At 47.4% G+C, this 20709-nt stretch overlaps 8 protein-coding genes across 8 annotated transcripts; 3 read left to right on the top strand and 5 right to left on the bottom strand.

The window, feature by feature from the left end:
• Positions 1-4524: 4524 nt before the first annotated feature.
• On the bottom strand, positions 4525-5142 carry BDR25DRAFT_303374 (uncharacterized protein). The gene is made up of 2 exons (XM_033689997.1): positions 5006-5142; positions 4525-4956 (listed from the first exon to the last, which is right to left on the bottom strand). Exons 1-2 carry the CDS (start codon positions 5100-5102, stop codon positions 4886-4888), a joined length of 168 nt encoding a protein of 55 aa, XP_033548170.1. The 5' UTR covers positions 5103-5142; the 3' UTR covers positions 4525-4885.
• On the bottom strand, positions 4628-5142 carry BDR25DRAFT_393460 (uncharacterized protein; the record flags this gene model as incomplete). The annotated part of the gene is made up of 2 exons (XM_033698257.1): positions 5006-5142; positions 4628-4956 (listed from the first exon to the last, which is right to left on the bottom strand). A coding segment is annotated over exon 2 (186 nt), but the record flags the coding sequence as incomplete, so codon positions are not given.
• A 1369-nt stretch (positions 5143-6511) lies between these two features.
• On the top strand, positions 6512-8553 carry BDR25DRAFT_393458 (uncharacterized protein; the record flags this gene model as incomplete). The annotated part of the gene is made up of 13 exons (XM_033698256.1): positions 6512-7041; positions 7108-7155; positions 7195-7218; positions 7260-7323; positions 7391-7482; positions 7508-7606; positions 7650-7726; positions 7796-7874; positions 7905-7969; positions 8015-8064; positions 8129-8230; positions 8366-8406; positions 8445-8553. Exons 1-13 carry the CDS (start codon positions 6872-6874, stop codon positions 8551-8553), a joined length of 1020 nt encoding a protein of 339 aa, XP_033548169.1. The 5' UTR covers positions 6512-6871.
• Positions 8554-8915: 362 nt separating this feature from the next.
• On the bottom strand, positions 8916-11447 carry BDR25DRAFT_313926 (uncharacterized protein; the record flags this gene model as incomplete). Its single annotated transcript, XM_033691414.1, has 3 exons — positions 8916-9501; positions 9646-10836; positions 10885-11447. The coding sequence occupies 3 exons, from the start codon at positions 11445-11447 to the stop codon at positions 8916-8918; spliced, it is 2340 nt and encodes a 779-aa protein (XP_033548168.1).
• A 1203-nt stretch (positions 11448-12650) lies between these two features.
• BDR25DRAFT_223610 (uncharacterized protein) lies at positions 12651-13945 on the bottom strand (the record flags this gene model as incomplete). The annotated part of the gene is made up of 4 exons (XM_033685115.1): positions 12651-13135; positions 13193-13499; positions 13549-13751; positions 13804-13945. 4 exons carry the CDS (start codon positions 13943-13945, stop codon positions 12651-12653), a joined length of 1137 nt encoding a protein of 378 aa, XP_033548167.1.
• Positions 13946-14644: 699 nt separating this feature from the next.
• Positions 14645-17835, top strand: BDR25DRAFT_303371 (uncharacterized protein). Its single transcript, XM_033689996.1, has 2 exons — positions 14645-16576; positions 16628-17835. Exons 1-2 carry the CDS (start codon positions 14689-14691, stop codon positions 17353-17355), a joined length of 2616 nt encoding a protein of 871 aa, XP_033548166.1. The 5' UTR covers positions 14645-14688; the 3' UTR covers positions 17356-17835.
• A 69-nt stretch (positions 17836-17904) lies between these two features.
• BDR25DRAFT_285871 (transcriptional repressor) lies at positions 17905-19205 on the top strand (the record flags this gene model as incomplete). The annotated part of the gene is made up of 3 exons (XM_033688211.1): positions 17905-17945; positions 17997-18141; positions 18258-19205. 3 exons carry the CDS (start codon positions 17905-17907, stop codon positions 19203-19205), a joined length of 1134 nt encoding a protein of 377 aa, XP_033548165.1.
• Positions 19206-19268: 63 nt separating this feature from the next.
• Positions 19269-20543, bottom strand: BDR25DRAFT_354566 (uncharacterized protein; the record flags this gene model as incomplete). The annotated part of the gene is made up of 9 exons (XM_033695332.1): positions 19269-19356; positions 19382-19458; positions 19485-19505; positions 19590-19628; positions 19660-19765; positions 19816-20054; positions 20087-20153; positions 20224-20435; positions 20460-20543. 9 exons carry the CDS (start codon positions 20541-20543, stop codon positions 19269-19271), a joined length of 933 nt encoding a protein of 310 aa, XP_033548164.1.
• Between the last annotated feature and the right edge of the window lie 166 nt (positions 20544-20709).

Here is a 20709-nt window from a genome sequence, read left to right as displayed (position 1 = left end):
CTAGCTATAAGCTAAGGTTTTTATTATTAGTAAATAATTTATTTATAAAGATAAACAGCTTTGCATAATTAAGCTATAATAGTAGAAAAGTAAGACTACACTTACTATTATCTATTTACTATTAGATTTATGTGTTAAGTGTGTTAATATTATTATGTAAAAAGTCTATAGTTTATGCAGTAATAAATAAGTTAAATGCTACCTCTAGTTAACATATAAATATAATGTATACCCCTTTTATATATTACTTAATATATTGTTGTGTAGCATTCTTATTCTTTAGGTTAATTATATAAAAGTAGCTTACTTATCTCTTCTAAGTAAAGACTACTATGTTATGTGTAAGTTTAATTTTTTTGCTATTAAACTTAATAGGTTACTTTTCTACTAAAATAGTTTTACTTTTTATATAAAACTTTACTTTCTATAGTTTTTTTTTCTCTTTATGCAAAATCTTTTATTATAATGCTTAAAGTGTTATATAAATGCTTCTAGTTATTTCTAAAGCCTATGTTGTATATATAGTGCATATTTACCTAACCTTCTAGAATATCTAGAAAGATGTTTATGTACTAAGTTTTCTAAATATCTAGCTATTAATATAAATTAATAAAGATTTTTATTTTATTTATAAAAATATTATATAGTTAACTTATGTAGTTATTATTTTTTTTTATGCTTTTTAAAATTATATAATTTTGTCTACTAAAAGTTTTTCTTTAGTGTTTTCTTTTTAGAGTAGAAGTTTGTACAGGTTGTAATGTAGTATAGATTGTGCAGGTAGTATTAGTAGTGCATACACTACTGCAGGCGGTAGTGTGTACAATTAAGAGTGTAGAGCAGGCGTTAGGTAGAGTAGCATGTATTGTTTGTATAGTAATTAGTGTAGTGCTAGCTAAAGTGTAAAAGCAGGTAATACTAGTATATTTAGTGTTAATAGCAGCATTATATTTAGTCTGCTTCTATGTAGAGCCTTATATAGTAATAAAGGTTATGTATAAAGCTTTTTTAGTGTAATTACTTTCTTTTATGCTATATTATACAGCTTCTAGGCTTAGGTACTTTTAGTGCCTAGCTATAGTGTAATTTTTTTATTCTCTAGTACTTATATAAGCTTTTTTTTAAATATGTAGCTAAGTGCTAAAAAGTTTTATAGTGTCTATTCTTTAAAATTCTTTATGTACACACTTAGAAAAGTAGCGCTCTTTTAAGTTATTATATATAGATTAGTAATTATATAATTTATATATAATTAAGTTTATAAGCTTATTAAAGCTTTTAACATATTAATTTTATTATTTTAGTACTTTAGGCTAGTTTTATTTTATAGTGTTACCTTTAATATCTTTATATTTTTTATAAGTTATTTATATAATAAGAATTATTTTTTATTTTTTTTATTATTACATAAAGTTGTTAGTTACTAATAAAATTTTATTATAATAGTATAGTTAATTACTTTTTTAGTAAATTATATAAGTACTGCTATTATTTAGCTACTAAGTTATGCAGCTTTAATAGCTTTAGTATGCGCCTTACACTATCTTCTTTTTACTTTGTACAGTAGCAGAGCTTACTATATAATGTAAAGAATTAATGTGCTATTATCTAGCTACTAAGTTGTGTAGCTTTAGTAGCTTTAGTGTGTGTTTTACACTATCTTCTTTTTACTTTATATAGTAGTAGAGCTTACTATATAATGTAAAAAATTAATTTACTATTTTAAAAAATAAGTAACTAAATAAAGTACTTTATAAAGTATAAGTACTTTACTATTACTTTTTTTAAAAAATAAGTAATAAAATAAAGTACTTTATAAAGTATAAGTACTTTATTATTACTCTTACTAATTTATAGTTAATTAAATTAACTACTAATTAGTGTTAAATAAGCTTTAATAGCTAGCTGCTTATAGTATAAGCACTTAAGTAGTAAAAGTAAAAGTAGTGTATAGTGTGCATAGCATATAAAGTAGGTAAAGTAAGAGTAATATATTTCTAGTTCTATTACTCTTATCTTTCCTCTGTATAGAGGAAAAGAGGGATATCTAGATGTTTGTGCACAGAGGTTCACGCACAAGCATCATGTGACATAGATACGTGATCCTGCTTGTGCGCGATCGCTTGTATCTAGGCCGCGACGCTGCTGCTGCGTACAGACAGTAGCTATCTTAGAGGCTTACGCACTACTAGTATAGTTACTATATAGGTTTTTAAAGCTAATTAAAAGGTTTTACTAAGTGTGTAAAGCATCTAGCTGTTGTTAGTTATAAAGTTCTTATAATAGTAGCCTATATGCGTATACTAACAAAGTAAGCTACTACTGTAAAGAAGAAAAAGTAGTTTTTAGAACACTATATATCTACACTTAGTGTAATTTTTAATAGCGTAGTAATTAGTATTATTTAAATCTTCTTCTTTTACTGTATAAGTGCAGCGTAGATATCCTTAGAGAGTGTAGTAGTAGAATATAGTAAAGTAGTAAAAAAATTTATGTAATTTTAGCTAATAAAACTATAAGTTTTTAATAAAATAGCTTTTTTAAATAACTAATCCTACACTATAACTTAGTTAACTAGGGCACTGCGTAGAGGACCCTTCTGCTATAGTGTATAAGATAACCTCTGCAACAAGCCTGCTACTCCTCTAGCTGCCTCTTATAGGTGCTGCAGTAGCTGTACGCTATTAGGTAAGAGCTTTTTATTAACATTAACCTTATACTTTTTTAGTAAGTGCTAAATAATATAGTTATAGCTATTTACTACTTTTATAGCGCTTTAAGAGTCTTACTTATAACACTAATAGCAAAGCTAGAGGTAGATTACCTTACTTTACTTTTTTAAAAGTGTTATATCTATGCTATAAGCTTACACTTTTAATAGTGTATAATTACTTTATAAGGTAGTCTTATTTTTTACTTAGTAACTTAATTATGCTAAAGGCAACACTTGTTTTAAGTCTAATAGCTATATATTATTCTAATTAATTATAAACTTAACACTAGTGTTATAATTATAGTTTTTTAGAAACTGCTATAATTAATCTTTAGCTACAGATAGTGTACTATTATAGGATAAAGTAAAAAACATAGTGTAAAGGGCTTTTAACTTCTGCAGCCTATAAGACTATGTAAAATAGATAATAAAAAGATCTAATTAACTAAATAAGGCCTATAAGGTAGTAAAATGTGTAAATAGATAACTCTATAATAGAAAATAGTCTATAATAGGCATTTTTAAGACAACAGACTATAGATAGATAGATTAAACCTCTTAAAAAGAGATTTAAGCGCTCTTATAAAACTTTTAGCTAATTAGAGCTTTAGAAGCTCTCCCTGCAGACCTTCTACTTACTAGAGTCCTCCTACTTCTCTAGAATTGCTATAAAAACTTCCTAAAAGGGTAATACAATCTGTACTACGTACTGTACCTAGGGCATTATTAACTGTACAGTGCGGCTCACGAACTTAGTACGTTCGTACTGAACACGTGACCGTTACGGTTCACTTTGTACGGACCGTAGTACGGCCCGTTGGAAGCCCTGGTCATGCATTTTCTGTGCTTGGGCAGGAGGCGAGGCTTTCTCTAAAATTTGGAGACTGACTATTTTATATCCCTATACAGACAGGTAAGTACTAGCAGAATATTAGGCATAGTAATTTAATCGCGTACTTATATTAAAGCTTACTTCCAAGGCAGCGATAGAGTTGAAGCGGGCGAGGCGCTCTGTTATAGGCGAGTTGTTTGGACAGCCAACCCACTCTAATAGGCTTGCGTCCTTGCTGACAACTTGCAGGGCATGGATGCGTCTTGAGCCCGCTGCTAGAACAAACCCTCCTAGTGCTGTGGCTTCACAGATGACTTGTTTGTCAGATACAAACCTAAGACATATGTTGGGTCCCTTCTCAGTTATGAGGCGTATGCCTGCGACATAGGTGACATTTCTGATGCTGCTAATTAAGAAACTAATCTTTAAGAGATCTTTGGGCATGTGGGCGAGGTGTGTGCTAAAGAGTTAGCAGCCTTTGTTGAAGTCTCTTAGGTGCCTGTTAGATGCCTTGTCCTTTACATCTCTTACTACCTTGCTCTATCTCAGACAGGTAAACTTTTGGTCTATGCAGTCTGTCTTTGAACCTTCTGCAAGGCGTAGGCTAAGCAATTAGTAAGTGGCATGATTAAGTTCTAGATTCTCCTTCTATTCTGTAATCTAGGTGGGTTATGAGTTTAACTAGTAAGCTGATACAAACTTAGCTAATCTGTACTATCTTGACTCTTCTACTTCTTGAATAGAAATCTGCGGTCGCTGCTAGCCTTAAATCTAGACGCCTAAAAGGTATTACTGGACAGGAGGGGCAGGAAAGCCTTTGAAACATGGCGTAGGCCTAGGGCATTATTAGTAGGCAACTTGATGGCTATAGCCTTGAGTATCTCCCATGGGAGCCTTGAAAAGCAGTCATGTTGTTGCGTCTTAGGCAACCACTCTGGTAGATGTTCTTGACGTATCACTAGTAATGGAGGGATCTCTGGCACATTGTACGGGTTCTTATTGGCGTATAAACGCGTTTTAGCGTTATGAAAATGCTCCATGAGCTGGTCCTCCTAGGGATAGTGGTCTTGATTGTCGAGGACGAGGAGGCTTCTGTAGTCGTGGCCCCAACATACGCCGTTTCCTTGAAGTGGAAATGGCAATGATTCGCAGACCTCGAGCAGCCGCTTAAGAGGGATCTCGCTGGGCTGAAAGGCTCTCTGCAGAAGGTGCCAGCAAGCATCATGAAGTACAAAGCTATGGCGACCATTTAGGGGATGCTGTCGCATAACTGGAATCTTATCTATCACAGGGAAAAGATAATCGTTGTCCCATCGTATGGCGGGATCGGACGGCGCGATCTACGTACTACCCATACCGGCCTCATGGCAGCCGACACCAGATACGAAGGTGCCTGATGGACATGAATAGACTAGTTCCATCAGCGCAGAATCGTCAAGATTCTCTCACGGCATACTCACTTGCGCGAAATTCTCTCAACCAAGACCCGGGTCCTGATGCTATAGGGTTGTAGATTAGAAACCCGCAGATGACGCAACCAACCCTGGTGGGACCCATCGCGATGACGTTCAGAAGAGATGTCAGTGCTTTCGGAGCTTTTGTATAGACGGTGGTGGGCGTTGCTCATACTAGAGGGCAGCTACAGATCAGCTCACCTACCCGTGCCACACCGGGTGACTAGCTAATCAGGCTCACTTGCGAGCCCACCTGCTGAAAGCGCGTGCCTGCAAGCTCAACGATAAATCTAAGCGTTAAACGACATTCAAGTGAGGCACAGTCGTGAACGGCGCCAAAGCTGTTTATGTCGGACAACAAAATCATCGCGCGAATACAACAGAGGATACTCTCCCGAAACAACATTTTCGGAGCGCGGGAGCGTGGCGTTACAAATAGAACGGGCGCTTAGGGCGGGCGCTTTAGACGGACGAATGTTATAGGGCCCTGTTCGTTGAGACGGCCGAAGGGCGCAGAGACATGCAATCGCCCTTCTATCTTATTTGCTTCCGTGGCGTAGAGTTCTGTGAACGGGTTCTCTGGTGTGGGGCTAAGCGCGCGCGAACTCAACGCTTCAGTGCCTTCCTGGGGCGTAGAGATTGAGAGTCTGCTGGAAACAATAGGTCAGGAAATACTCTGCAATATCATAGAGGGCAGAAACTGAAATGCAAATTGCTAAGATTCACGATGATTTCTGCGTTGCTTGCACCGCAGTTTAGCCACGCTGCCGTCTAATACAGTACGCTCATCCACGCCCCACCACTATCCAATATCCCTTTATTTCAGCCTTAGGCTAGTTTGCGTTCCCATCCAACCCCAAGTCGCCCCAAGAGAAATCAGAAGCCTCCACTCCATTTCCTACGCCTAAACCAATGGTTCTACTCCTCTGTGTTTGTCCTCAGCCTCTTTAATCCTCCCTTGTCAGTGAAGGACGTGTCCGGAGTGATGTCTCCTGCGTCAATAGCCGACTAACTGCCACAGCCACCTGCTACGGATCTGGCTCCGTGAACGATCGGAGATGATGACTTTCCAAGCCTTAAGAAAGCCCGGATTCGTCCAGTAGCTGCGGGACGTCAAAGTCAAAATCAGCCGGTAACTCGTTGATGACGGAGCGCAGGCATCCATACATTATACACATTCTTGGTGAATTTGTATGCTGTCTACTTATCCTTGCTGTCTAGCTTAGTAAAGTCAAACGTGCAGATAGGGTGACGATAAAAGGTAGTGTCTTTTCTCTTAATTACAGGGTAGTGGCTGTAGATTTGCACTATTCGATGATTGTGCGAAATCGAGAATGCGAGGATATTCCAGTGAAGCTCTTTCTCACGCTTAACAAGCTAGAAAAGCTCAACAATCGCCCTAACAGCAAGGGTCATGCTGTGCGCGTTCTACTAGTCCGCGATGTTAAGCGCTGCAGCGCTGCACTTGACTTCGCACGTGAGGAACGGGAAGTACATGTAGTATGTGGCCATGAAGAAGGACTAGTCGCCTGCGAGAAAGTTACCGATAAAAGGGGAAAGCTTATTAAGCTAATCCTTTGTAAACGCCTCACGCCTAAATCCCACTAAGTAATCTAGTTAAGGACGAGTGCTAGTTAATAGGACAGAGTTGTTCCAGCCTTCGTTCACGCTTTCAGCAAGAACGTCTAGGGCCCAATCCCCAAACGTTGCTAGGCTCTCCGCCGAAGGAACAATTAGTTAAGCGATGTCTTAAATAACCCTTACCTTGTTCTTTTTTTGCAAATTTTAACATGCTTAATTAAATATGTCGTCCCGAAACAGCATATCTTTTAGAAAAGCCTGCTCTTTCTTAAGCAAGGTCCTGCAGAGTCAATGGCTGTCGGGTTTGCATCCCAGCTTGGCCAATATCATGGTCTCCGCACTTTGCCGCCAGGCTGCGATTGCTCAGCGGGACGGGCTAGCGCAAAGCCCTTGCAGTGCATGAAACTTCGCTCTCCCTTACCATCACCATTCTGGATACCTCGAAAAAAATCTGGACCGCAGTGTCGAAGAGCTAGACGTTAGGCTTCGTTTGAAACCACCCCTTTCCGTCAAACCATCCCGCGGAGGGGTTGCAACACGTCTGACCCCCAGGAGACAGCGGGCACCAGTTTTAAGTGAGTGCTGAGAGCGAGAACGATGGGCTCGCAAAAGAGTCCGGTAACAAAGCACCCATACATGTGATTTAGTCTGTGGATCTCCTTCGTCGCTCACGCATCAGCTTGCGCTCACCACCCCTTATGGGTCCGCATGAATTTGGCCTTGGCGATGCTCATTCAATAATGGTCACAAGGCATCCGAGGGGCTGGTTTTAGTCGGCGACCAGCCTCCTTTCCCTTCCCTTCACTCCAGCTGAGGGAAATAAAAACGGAACTTGACACCATTTCCCCAAAGGGAAGATTTGGAGAACGAGCGACGAGACGAGCGGCGCAGCCGGAACGGCGGTGAGGAAATGAGCGGTGGAGAAAGGGGGTGGCAGAGCAAGACTGGGTCGGGGATTCGGCAGGGAAACCGTGGAGAGGATTTGGAAAAGGGAAGGAGGGAAATAGGAAAAAGAGGAAAGATGGCGTGAAGAGGAGAAGGTTGGGAAGGGTGGGCGGGTTTTATAGAGACGTCAAAAGCAGCGGGCGCTTAGTCATGCAGCTATACCCGAACCGGAAGGCCGCCTAAACCCGAGGGGGAATTCCCGTCAACCACTTTACAGTTGTTCAGCTGCTATTTACAGACACATATACTTACACTTTGGGCTCTCTGCAGATATTCGCCCCGCGCTATGGTTCCTTTTCTCCTCCCGTGCCCCACGACGTGCATCCCACGCTTCATGCAAGTATGCACAGTCATTTAGATGCTCTCCCTCCCCACGTAGGAACGCAAATGCATCGGCGCTCCCGTCCCTTCAACAACGAAATACTCACCTCGATGCGATCGCCGGTCTGTCCTCTAGATAATTAAATTCCACCGAGACACGCCGGTCAGCCATATGCCGATGTTTTGATGGCTTCTCAGGCAGCGCAACTATGATAGCCGTAGGTGCATTATTCCATACCCAGTAAAAGTATGAAAGCACTCGCACGCGGCGATTGATGTCAGTTACTAGCTGGCAGTAGACGTCTGGCCAAGTTCAAACCTCGTATCAACGCTCGCAATGCAGACATCTGCAGTAGACAGCCAGCGAAAACCCATCTCATCATAGTGACAATCCCAATATTATTACCAAATACCATGCCATGAGTAATTAAAGAACTTCTTTAGATTGTTGCATGTCTGTCTTATCTTCCTCTTAACTTTTCCAAGGCTATATACCCTACGTAAGCAAAAGCCTCACAGTCCATGAACCAAAAGGCCGCTTCTAGCCAGCCATGTAGCAAGTAAACCACCACTTTACCCAAGCTCCATTCCACTCGAGCAAGTGTATACAGAAGAGGAAATCTGGAAGCACGGACGATATGTCCAATTCACGCAGCATGTACATCTACTTGCATCCCCAAGTGTCGTGGAAAAAAGTACTTGCCTAATCGCCATGGCAAGAAGATAAAGAGAAGAAAGAGGAAGAAAACATGAAATCAGGAAACGAGGCCTGCCATACTAAGCCAGTCCGCCTCGTTGGGTATCACCCGTACCAATTGGATCCGATCCGCCGCCCAAAGAAAGAGCCATCCGAATAAAACGCTACCGAGAAAACGCCGTGTAAAAAATTCTGGTGTATGTGCATGTGCATGTGCATATGCAACAGGGCATTAATCCGTGAATAGGGGAAACGTGATGAACCAGTAATCTGCAAAGAAAACCAGATGGGGGGACGCCGTGCACCGAAGGGCAAACCAGACCGCTATGCCGAACCAACGCAAAGATCAAAGTAAGCAAGAAGAGCAAGAGATCATTCCGGCCTCTCGAGATTAACGCGTGTGGAGTAGTTGAGGCTCTCCTTCTCACTATACTCTTTGAGAAACGCAAGACCAAACCGAACGGCCTGGATAGGTGTGGTATCGCTCCCAACGGGCAGGAAGTAGGGACCGTTGAGGTGACCACCAGCCAACTTCTCCGTCTCCCTGGCTAGTTTCGCAACTTTCTCTCTGCCAGCCCAAGTTTTCGGAAATAACCTTTCAATATCATCTGAAGGGAGACCAATCCTCGCGTCCTGCGTAAAGCGTTGTTGATTCATAACGTTATCGGCAAGAAGTTTGAGGTTCGGATTCGCCGATTCGGAAGTAGGGGCATCATGCGGGGAATCGTGAGCTTGAGCGGAAATGGAGCGGAACCGGTGTGCAATGTGGGTGCAGATGGATCCAGAAATAACAGAGCTCAGATAAGAGCGAAGGCCGTCCAAGTGGGGGAAATCCCTCGTCCGAACGGAATACGACATGCAGAGGGGTAACAAGGTTTTCCAAGTGTTTTCAACTTCACCAGGGCGTCCACTGAGATTGCGCGAGATGTCTTGAACGTGGTAGGCAGCCATATACGATCTGTGACGAGTCAGCTAGGACGAAGGTAGGGAGGGTTGGGTAAAGAGTATGGAATTGGTGCTGAGTTGCTCTCCTCGAATAAGAACCGGCTAGGGTGACCAACAAGATCACTGGTTGGGGGGGATATAAACACGGTAGACTCACAGAATACACTCAATGCTGGTGACGGCGGCGCGTTTCTGATCGTCTTTGCTAATTTGGCTACCTTTCTCGACAAACCTTTGGCTTTCATGTTTGAGCGATCGACCGAGAGTGTTAAGTTTCATTGAAATACGTTGAAATGCGTGGATATCAGCTGGCTTCTTGCCGTTAATAGGAGCAGAGGTCGGAGCAGGCTTCACATCGAGATGCTTTGAGCTGGAGGGAGTGACGCCAGATCGACCGGGAGTGGAATCATCCCCCTCTGCAGAGGTAGTCCGAATCATCTTGTTCGCGATAAGATCTTTTCGAGGCGTGACATATTGGCCTTGCGACAGGGCTTGCGACCGTTGCGCGCTAGACTTGTTAGAAAGTGTTGGCGAGAAGATTATTTGTTCAGATGGAGTACTTGGTGGATCGTTAGATACTTGCGCTTTTTGCCGTTTTGGAGCCACAGCCGACAGGGTTTCATCTTCATCACGAGGTCGCTTTTGTGGCCCGGTTGTGCTCTTGCTGTTAGTAGATCTCGCGTTCAGGACAGTCGATTCTGGTCGACGTGCAGTTGTCTTTGGCGCTTCCTTGGTCTTCGTAGCAATAGCATCGGATGCTTTGATTTGCGATTTGACTGGTCGCTCCTTCTTGTCAATAGTTGTGGCTGGCTTTCGAGGGGGCTGCAAGCGAAGAATCCTCTCGATAGTGGCACTTGATCGTTTTGGATACTTCAGCTTAACTACAAGTGTGGGTTCAGAAGTGTTTGTTCGAACGGTAGGAAGACCGGTGGGCGCAGTGCCGTTCATCGAGACCGATCGGACTCGTGACTTGATCCTCGTGAGGTCTTCCCGCTTTTCGGAGCGCGGATCTGGGGCCGAGAGTAGCTTGTCTCTCTTGTCGGAAGACGATGTGGATGCATTGGACTCAGCACGCTTCCGTTGGGTCTCTAATCGGTCGAGCTCAGCCTGAACATTAGAGGGTAATGTCGGAGACAAGATAGGTGGCAGATCGTAGGGATTGTGTAGAGATGGGCCGACTGGTGATAGAAGAGGTGGGAGGCCATGTGGAGTGCCATTAGATGGGACGGAAACATCAGAGGTTGGCTTTAGTTCTGACAAATCTCCCTTGTGAGGCGGCTCTGGTGTAGGCTCTTTTGGAGGAGGCCGTTTCTCAGGCTTGCCGGGAACAAGAGATTCAGGGGTGGGGCTGCTGCAAATTAGTGTAGCTACATCAAGGGGGACAAGAGCTTCCTACTGCTGACGTGCCGGATTAGAAGGAGACTTCTGGGCAGGAAGAGGCTGCTTTTCAGACGCTTTGAACCCGTTGACCTGGGCGGGATCAGGCTTGGTTGGAGCAAGAGTGGGCGACACTTTCTTAGAACCAGGCGTGATGACGCCATTGGCTTGCTTCGATTTATAGGCTGAGAGGCTGATTTTCTTCTTCGGTGCCTGTGACGAGGTATTTAAGGCCTGCGACTTGGACCGATCGGGTGGGGGCAAATCATCTTCACCCGGTTGCAAGACGAAGCAGTCTTGATATGGCTCTCGGTAGAGGTACGTCCTGTACTGGAGGTGCTCCTCGTGAGGGTCAAAGAGATGTCCCATCATCCAACTATGTGCCTCCTGCCGCGACCAATGTGAGTATGGATGCAACGAAGGAGTGGAAAGGATATACGGCGCCTCTGGGACAGCGCGTTTGATGCGGTCGGATATTGCGTCGAGTTTGGCGATTTCGACTTGATCTCTAGCTGAGCGAGGTGGGGGGGTTGGCGTCGAACCAGGCGGCGCACCATCCGGCACAGGCTCAGGAACGGACATGCTGTTGCCGTCCTCGGTTGCTCGATATCGTGGGGGTGGTATAGTCCGAGCTAGGAAAAGAGACGTGCCCGACGTCGAGAATAAGTTGGTGGGAAAGATTCGAGTGTGTGGGAGGACATGAAGATTGAGAGAGGGCAGGCGTTTGCAATTTTCACGGACGTTTGCAGGCGGCGACTCGGGTGGGGTGGTGAAGGTGAAAGTGAGAGCGAAGGCGGGCCTGGAGTTGAGTTGGTTGGTGGCCTCGATGCAAACGCGGGCGGGCTACGAGCAGCGCAATTGAGCTGAATACCAACAATTAGCACGAAAACAGCGAGGAGAGGGTTATCGTGAGAACAGCGCGCCGAGAGAAACTCACCGAGTGAACAGTGAGCGCAGCGTCAATGCTCCCGCAGCCTTTGGATCACAGGTTCGCTGAGGTCGCAGAAGACGACCATGCCGGCCACGTCCCAGACCGCGGACAGAGCGGGAATCGATGGCGAGGATCAAGGCGGCGAGGGCCCGCAAGATGATGACCGGGAGGTGGTGATGTTGACCATCAGTTTGCGGACGCTCACCATGTCAAGTTGAATCTTGGCGTGAGGTTCTCGCCGATGCGCTCGGCACAGCCCATTGGCCGACGCGACAGGCTGAGGGAATCCGAAAAGCGTCCTGTTAGCGTCCCAGCGACGCCCTCATACGCTTCATGTACGGCTCACTACATTCCCTTCTTTTCCGAGTGTTCCCAGAGCATCCAGAGCGATTGCAGCACGTGTTCGCTGCATCCGTACCTTACGTTAAATACTCCCGCCATTCTCCCTCGCGCTGCAATGCGCCTCAGGGTCGTGCCGCGCAACCAGTCTAAGCGAGATCGACCGTGACCCCTGGTGTGCCTCGTGCCAGACCAGAAGACAACAGGACGGACATGTCACATGATATCCCTCACGCAAGAACCTAAGGTCCAGGAACACGGACGTACAAGAATATTAACAAGATTCAGACGCACCCATAGTCAGAGAGCGTCTTCAGGTGGAATTGCTATACATTTGCCATCTGTCTATGCCTTATCCATTTGTTGCCTGAGACAGCCTTTAGTGCGGGTCAGCATCCAACGAATTTCTGGTAGGCCTAAAATATATGCCAACTGTGCCAGAAGCCAATGGACCATCCGTGTTCGTGGTTCGTTAAACGTAGCGTTGGCACATTCTCTCAACTGTGCCGCATGCTTCATAGCTCCTCATCTTCCGTTTCATCATCGTCGTCTTCCACTGCCGGCGGCGACGGTTGCTTGCTTGCAGGTTTGGTCCGAGCCGTTGGTCTACCGAAGGGCAACTCGCGACGACTTGGTGGATCGGCTGCAGCAGATGTCTTCTTTGAAGCTTGGGAGAATGTTCTGTTTGTACGCCCCGGCACAGCTGTCCGTTCCCTCAACTCCGACTGCGGCACGGATGATGCTAGGCTCCCTTCAACGCTATTGCCTTCGTCATCCGTCTCTTCGTCTGTCGTTCGATCGGGCGTGTTGGCTCCAGGGATATCTTCGTTCTCTTCCTCGTCGTCTTCTGCCTTCACCTCGTCGACTTCCATAACTTCGCTCTCCGGCTCCGGCTCCGGCTCCGCTGGTGCTGCTATTGTAGGCGCTTTACGTTTCGATGCCCGCGATGGGCCAGCTTTCCGCGGTTTGGTCTCCTCTCTCGCAGCCTGCACGCTGGATGCTAAAACCATCATGTCAACTTTAAGCACGCGTTCATTTGATGTCTTGAGGGGCTTACCGCTAGACTTGTCAACTTTAGCCCCCGCCAACAGTCGTTGCTGGTCCCGTATCTTCCGTTTCTTCTCGTTCAACAGCTGCATGAACTGCTGAAGCATGGCCGTTTCGCCCTCATTCTTAGTTTTGAGGAAGTCCTCAAGCTGGAAATTGAGCTTGTCAACGACCTCTTGCTTGCTGCTTAGCTGGCTCTTCAGCTCAACTATCTGATTCAGCGCCAAAGCATGTGCCTGGGCAGAAACCTGGGCCCATTCGAAAGGGTTCAGTTCAGTTTCCTCATCATATGGCAGCACTATTTCTCCAAGTGTGACCTTTCTAAATTTAGCACGTGGGTAGCACAATCTCGGCAGGTTCACACACCTTGATGCCCTGCACATCCTGGCGAAAGATAATCTCAAGTCTATCTTCTGCCTTTAGAGAACTGACCATCCGTACACCGTCTAATATCTTTGAGTTGCCGCCTTCAGGCTGTTTTTGTAGCAGGAAATGAGACAAGAGCCCTTTCCACTCCTCATCGCTGCCCTTGAAATTCCTCTTCAATTTCCCGATATCACGTTGCTGGACTACGGAGACGCATTAAACAGGGCAATGAAGTCGATATTGAAACAATCTTACTCGTTGCAACATAAGGATTCTCCCCTTCGCAGCCTATTAGCTCGACGTCCAGCGGGTGCGAGTCGGGTTTCTGCCTCACTTCAACCACTACCGCCGGGCCGTCGTCGTTAGCAGCGGGGATGGGGACTATGTGGCGGGCCATTGTGGCGGACTGAGACATGAACGCGTGAAAGCAGGTTAAGTGTCCTGTGAAGCCCGTTGGTTCGAGCTGGGTCCGAAACGCGGCTGTGGCCAATGGTGTCGTGGCTGTTTTTCTGAGGATCTTGGAGCAGCCCTAGGAAATATGATACGCAACCCTGGAGGGGTTAGGGTAATGCCTGTCACAGTGGCTCTGTGCTGAGTAACAGGCACTGTGGAATGGTGTGCCGGAAGAAGAGGGGAAATTGGCTGAACGTTTCAAGTGACCAAAAGAGAGGATTGAAACTGCAGGCTTGCGGCTGTGATGAGGGAACAATGTGAGCTTATAGAGACGGCAAAACGACGGCCGGTGGAGGGTGAAAGAGTCTGACACGGTGTTGCCTTCCAGGCACAAACGCACTGCATCCACGCTGAATCAGGGTGCAGCCACTCTAGGGGTCTCCCAAAACCGCAGTGTTTGAGGCCAGATCTGAAAACAGCGGACACAGAGGATGATGGCCGTACCACGGGAGCTATGAGATGGGTGATGCGCCGATGCACGTCTTGCGCGCATCCCAAGGATTTCGCGATCACTGACGCGTTGCGACCGGGTGGTGGCCTGCTTGAGTCTGTGCGCTGCGCAGACCGCTTCGCCCGCCTTCGCCAAGCCCGGCAAGGTTTTGAGGTCGACCACTCCCAACCTCCACCTTCCTCCAGCAACCTGCACCACCCATCCACACCTGCTGCACGCTCGCGAACACCGCTGCCATGGCCACCAACAAGGGCAGCTTCGCACAGCGCGTGGCCTCCATGGCTTCCACAATCGAGAATTGGGACGACGATGGCGATTTTCAGGGCGACATCTTCTCCACCAGGTCCATATCCACGATGCAGTCCATGTCGTCTCGCGTTTCCGTGCGCTCTGAATCCAACACCGGCGAGGACGACTGGCAGCTCCTCATCGCCCCGAACGATGAATTATCAACACTCAACGCCATCACATCTGCGAAACAGGCCGGCATCCCAATACCCACCAGCGTTCCGTCCTCTGCGCTGCTCGGCGGGTCGATAAAGCGACTAGGGAAGAAGAAATCAAGTCGCAAAATTGTAGTTGACGACGACTGGGGAGACGATCTCGAGCTGCCATCGAATTCTACCGGGGGACTGAAGCTCAAGGCGCCCGTACCGCGCACCCCAGCCGAGGACCCGGATGACTTCGACGACTGGGGCGAGGGTAGCTTGGGGATCCGGTTTGGAGGAACGAGGAGGGAGGCACGCGGCGGTCGCAGTTCATCCGTCTCTGCAATGAGTCCGAGTATGGGCAGCTGTATGACACTCGAGAGCGAAGACGACGATTTAACAGGCTTGATGCTCCCAAACGAGCCTCTCGACTTCCATGCTCGGCTTGAAAAGCTCAAGAAAACCGAGCACACCACGCCCGACGTCTCACCACTACCACCCCAACAGAAACGCGAGCTACCGCCTACGTCGGTCCCTGCTCCTCCTGCTTCTGATGCATCATGGTCCTCTCCCCTGTTCGAAAACGTACCTTTGGCCGCGCAGCCCCCACAAGAGGTCAAGCCCAAACCTGTAGAGGAAGAAGATTTCCTCGATGGCCTTGATCTTGGCGCCGACGAGGGTCTAGATACTAAGAAACTCACTCTCAATCGCAATGTCGTTGTCAAGAAGCAATCCTCTAAACCGACCGCTCCTCCCGCTGCCCGACCCGCGACTACCCTAACCTTTACCGACAAGCCATCCGCATCCAGGATACCAAGACCCCTCCCGTCATCCAGCCGCACGAGACTGACTCCAGTTTATGAGACGGGTGCTTCAACAATCGGCCCTTCGGCGCTCGGCCAGAATCGACCTATGCCTACCACCACGAGCGCACAGCTCCTTCGAGCAAAGCGCTCGGCGCCCGCCCTTCGCAGCGGCAACAACTATAACTCTGGCCCTCGACCACCTGTCCCGTTCCTACCAGCGGGTAGCTCCAGTTCGCAGTCCCATCACATCACCGCTAGGAGCTCGCATGTCCAACTGCGCCGAGATTCAGATCCGAACCGACCTCATTCTCCATCGATGACGAGGTCGCATTCACGCATGTCCGCGAATAGGCCTCCAGATACTCCGAGTCGCACAGGAATGCGAAGAGATTTGGCGTCATCCACCCTTGCTCGTGAGGCTACTTCGAAACGCCCCCTTACTAAGCCCGTGACCAAAAAGACTTATGGTGACGGAAGCGAGCTAGAAATCTTCGACGACCTCCCTACTTCTGCTACCAAAGAAAGGCAATTTGAGAAAGTACCCCGGAATACTCAAAGTACCAGGACTCTCCGACAACAGCCAAGTATCTCTCGTTTGCCCATGCCAGACCGAATGGCCACACCACTTCCTCAAACACCCAGGAGCCCAACAAAGCCTGATAGCACACCGCGATTTGCACGAGATACTGCAGCAAGCCGCATAGCACGAGAACAACGTCTGGCAGGTACAAGGTCACGGGGTGATGGGCCAATCGCACCGATGCACACCAACTGGAAAGCGCAAGTTGCTGCTCGAAGCCCTCACGCAAGCCCTACTACCCAGCGAAAGAGGGGTACAGGACAGAAACCAATGTTGATCAAAGGATTGGCGGCACCGATGCGAGAGAAGAGTAAGAACGACCTAACCATTAGTAAGAACGTTTAACTGACCTTAGGCGTAGCTGAGAAAGGAATGACATACAACCCCATATTGCAACGCTGGGAAGGTAACGAGGATGCTCTCGCTCCCTTCTCACACCCTAATACTTCTACGACTACCCTCGCCCTTACGACTGCGAGTACTCCTACCTTTGCCCCACCTAACCACAGCTTTTATTCCCACGACCGATCACATTCTATTTCGCATACTGCATTATCGGCCGTGCATGCTGCGGCGCAAAAGTCAGTTTCCTCCCGCGCTGTGAAAGTGGGCGCGCCGTCCCCACCACGGCCGGCATTGATCTCGAACATTTCAAATGCACGTGGTGTGCAAGTGGAGAAAGGAATGGTGTTCGATCCCGCGAAGATGTGCTGGCTGAAAATGCCACGCAAGTCTGGCGACGCTCATTCTCCATCTTTTGATGTGGATGATGAAGAAGATCCTTTCGCAGGTCTTGAGGACCTCAAAGACAACACTATCCCTGGGCCCAGCGCTTCACTTGCCACCGGTAACGTTTCTGGCGGCACTCCCAACCCCGAAGAAGCTACCTTCGTCGGCGAGGAATTCGACCTTGGCCCTAGCTTCATCCGAAGACAACGAGAAGAGGAGAACGTGTGGCGCCGCCGAGTGGAAGGCTGGGTCGGTGGCATTCGCGACAATGGCGAGAGTAAGAACGGCGGTTGGAGATGGGAGATACGGTCACTCGCCCAGCAAGGGGCTGCCGGCGCAGCAGGCGCATTAAGGCGATAATGACTGTGGTGTACCATACACACATTGTATCATGACCTTTACGACTGCATGGCCGAGGGGTTCGGCGTACAAGCGGCGTTTGCACAAAACGACTGAGGCTTCTGGGTCGTCTTTCCTAAGATATCCTCTGAGTGTCATGTCGGGCGATTCGGTTGTTGGATGACCGCGCCTCACTCTTATGATGGATTTATGATTCATGATTTTGGGATGACATTTTACGAGCTGCCGTTGCTCTTGAATAGAGGCAGGCTTCATTGCATGATTTTGGGAAGTAGAATTGATGAGTTTATGTTCAGATGCAAGTAGTTTGGTGTGATTGGCTTGATGAAGTTTCCTTCAACTGTTTCTTAGAGTGCTTCCTAGACACTTGGGCGCTAATCGTAATGGCAGGAGGACGTGGCAGTGCTAATAATGTTGATAGTGGCAATGCTGTACATTAGGTGTAGTCGAAATATTGCGGCGGTGATTGGAGGAGGGGTAATAGTGGGGTCAAGAAAATGCCAAACTCAACTTCAAACCGCCTTCAAGACAACAATAGTATGAGCCAGGATGTCGCGATCAAACGATCCAGGCCACTTCTTTCAGACAACGTGACTATATTCTATTCTACCTCTATATGCACCAGCTAATCGTCCCCTTAGATCATCTCTCAGTGAATTGGCTCGTAAAGCTGAGAAGTCGAAAAATACCAAGGGCAACCCCGTCAAACTCCCCTCGAAGATCCTCGCTGTCGCCGCGGACCCTGAGAATGAGGGGCAAGTCTATATTGCCGAAGCCGCCGGGACCGTAAAGAGGATAGTGCTTGAAGTCGGTCAGATATTCGTTCCTTCCCTTTAAGGGTTCTACAAAGGATGCAAGGTTCCACCACACACAGAAAGCTGACTTGAGACAACTCTCTGTAGGCTGGTAAAACGATTGCGACTTTTTCAGGCCCTACCGCACCATTGACCTCTCTTGCCATTTCCCCCACGTCGGGCACCATCTTAGCAGGGTGTTGGGATAAGTCTATATGGTCTTGGTCGATCAGCACACGGAAACTCGCACGGCGGTTTCAAGGGCATGGCGACTTTGTAAAAGCGGTTCTGGTCCTCCAGCTACAAGGCAAGGAAACCTTGATCTCGGGCTCAGCAGACGCGAGCATCATTGTCTGGGATGTGGTGACAGGGAATAGACTGCACACGCTTAAAGGGCACACACGCGGCATACTAGTGATGGCTGTTGATCCGATTGAATATCAACCCAGTAAAGAATCTGTCATACTCTTCAGCGCGGGGAGTGATAAGGAAATCCGTCGCTGGACTATTGGTATCTCATCTGCATCACAGATTGAAGCAACATCCGACGCACCTTCCTCCATTGTTACACATGAAACGAGCATTGATTCTATTTACTTCGACTCTGATGGAGACTTATGGACGGCCTCCGCAGATAAGACTGCAAAATGCCTGTCTCGGACTCGGCATTGGGAAGAAGACACTCAATTGGTCCACCCTGACTTTGTACGAGACGTTGTTGTTGATGATGAAGGCGGTTGGGTTGTCACGGCATGCAGAGATGAAGAAGTGCGAGTATGGGATAAGAGTAGCGGGAAGTTACATCATGTCTTCTCGGGGCACTTTGAGGAGGTCACTGGGCTTCTACTGCTGCCAAACAGGAAGGTCGTCAGTGTTAGCATTGACGCCACAATCAGGCAGTGGAGCTTGAAGACATCAGATCTAGCAAAGGCGATCAAGGAAGCGGAAGAAGAGAGATTGGGGGAAGAGAAGGAGAGGCAGCCTGAGACCAAGGAGAGCTTGTTAACAGAGGAAGAAGAGAGGGAGTTGGCTGAGTTGATGGAAGATGGCGAGTAGAAGGTCATAGCCATTCCATACCTGTTATTAGTGACAACGGGCTCGTAAAAATTATCTCCAAAATTAAGGCTTAGCTGAAGGGGTGACTGGGTGCTGGTGGGTTGAACGCGGACGCGTGTTGTTGCGTTTGTTGTTGTGGCGACTGACCGAACTAACTTTTCACAGAATTCCTCTACGCCTCACTCCCTTGTCTATATTTCAAATCTTTTAGCTTTGCTGATGGGTAAATTTTTGGGCACGTGGCTGTGATTATCTTGGTCACGTGCAGGAATCCTTCACTCTGCCTGGTAGTATTTCAGCCTCCTCCGCCCTCCAAATCATTTTATTTATTTTTCTCTCTTTCCTCATTAGACTAGCCTCTGCTTAATTGGATCTGGATCCGACTCCAAATCTAGCCTTGGCTCCAATGACTCCTAGTTTCTTCTAGCTCCCCTTCACAGTTTCAGGATGTTACGCGGATACCACAGGTTCGGACATCTCTCAGGGTGCAGCCGTCCCTTTCTCTGCTGCTGATATTCATACGACTAGTGACTTGTTCTTGACTTGTTTTTGGCTTCATTCTTCACGTTTCTTTGGATTCCAGGGTCGGGTCGTCTCAAGATGTTTTCACATGGATATAATGCGCTCGAATCTCCCCCTGCGGGCGCAGTCGTCTCCTTCTCTGTTGCTGATACTCTTGAGACTGGTCATTTGAGCTTGGAAGTTATGAACCGGTTTAGCCCCCCTCTGCGGGTGTGGCTCTTCCCCGTCCTCTGTGCTTTTCAAGCCCAACCGCGAGTTGGGGTAGGGACCTCGAGTTATCCGTGAAGGTTTTTGAATCCTACCTGGAGTAAAATAGTCAGAGTTCCTCTGCGCGCTTGGTTGACAGCAAAGAGGTGGACGTGTGGTAAATATCTTGCGCTTCCTAGTAGTGCCACCTGGAGATTCTTGACCGTTGATTGAGATGAGCTAAATGCAACATGGATGCAGAGCATATAAACTTCATGAACGCAGGTTTATTTCTTTTTTTGGTATTCACAATGGCCTTGTGTCTTTAGTGATATGAGATGCTCTACCATCGGTTGCCTCCAGTGTTGTGATACGCTCTGCCCACCCAAATGAATAACATCGACACCGCTCCAGCGCCGTCGGCCCAACAACCTCAATGAGAGAATGGAGAAACATCATCGCCCGAAATTCTCCACGTGGAGGGGGCTGGATATCAAGGCAGCGGTATGAGATGAAGCTCAGCTAGTGCGCCAAGATAGGAGGAACAGTGGGGCAGCTGTCAAGAAGGGTATCGTGTTCCAACGACTCCGCTTCGCTTCGTTTGAAACGAGTGTTGCCGCCCCAAAACATGGGGTCGAGACAGATGCCAAGCTAATGGTGGAGCGCAAAGGGGCGGGGTCACGATACCTAGCAATATGGAGATAGGCAACTTCGTGTTCAGCGTCGCGAGGCTGAGGCTGTGCCATTCCTCATTTATACCTGCCGCTTCTCGCTACGTAGTCAAATCTCATGCTGT

This window comes from Lindgomyces ingoldianus, assembly GCF_010093535.1.
Source record: "Lindgomyces ingoldianus strain ATCC 200398 unplaced genomic scaffold BDR25scaffold_14, whole genome shotgun sequence".
NCBI classification, from domain to species: domain Eukaryota; kingdom Fungi; phylum Ascomycota; class Dothideomycetes; order Pleosporales; family Lindgomycetaceae; genus Lindgomyces; species Lindgomyces ingoldianus.
This window is presented reverse-complemented; position numbering and strand designations above follow the sequence as displayed.

Excerpts from the sequence above, each read along its gene's own strand:
- BDR25DRAFT_303371 (XM_033689996.1), top strand. The coding sequence starts at position 14,689 with ATGGCCACCAACAAGGGCAGCTTCGCACAGCGCGTGGCCTCCATGGCT. Across the intron at positions 16,577-16,627 it reads GGCACCGATGCGAGAGAAGA|CTGAGAAAGGAATGACATAC; the intron begins GTAAGAACGACC and ends CCTTAGGCGTAG.
- BDR25DRAFT_303374 (XM_033689997.1), bottom strand. The coding sequence starts at position 5,102 with ATGGGTCCCACCAGGGTTGGTTGCGTCATCTGCGGGTTTCTAATCTAC. Across the intron at positions 4,957-5,005 it reads GTTGAGAGAATTTCGCGCAA|TCTATTCATGTCCATCAGGC; the intron begins GTGAGTATGCCG and ends TGATGGAACTAG.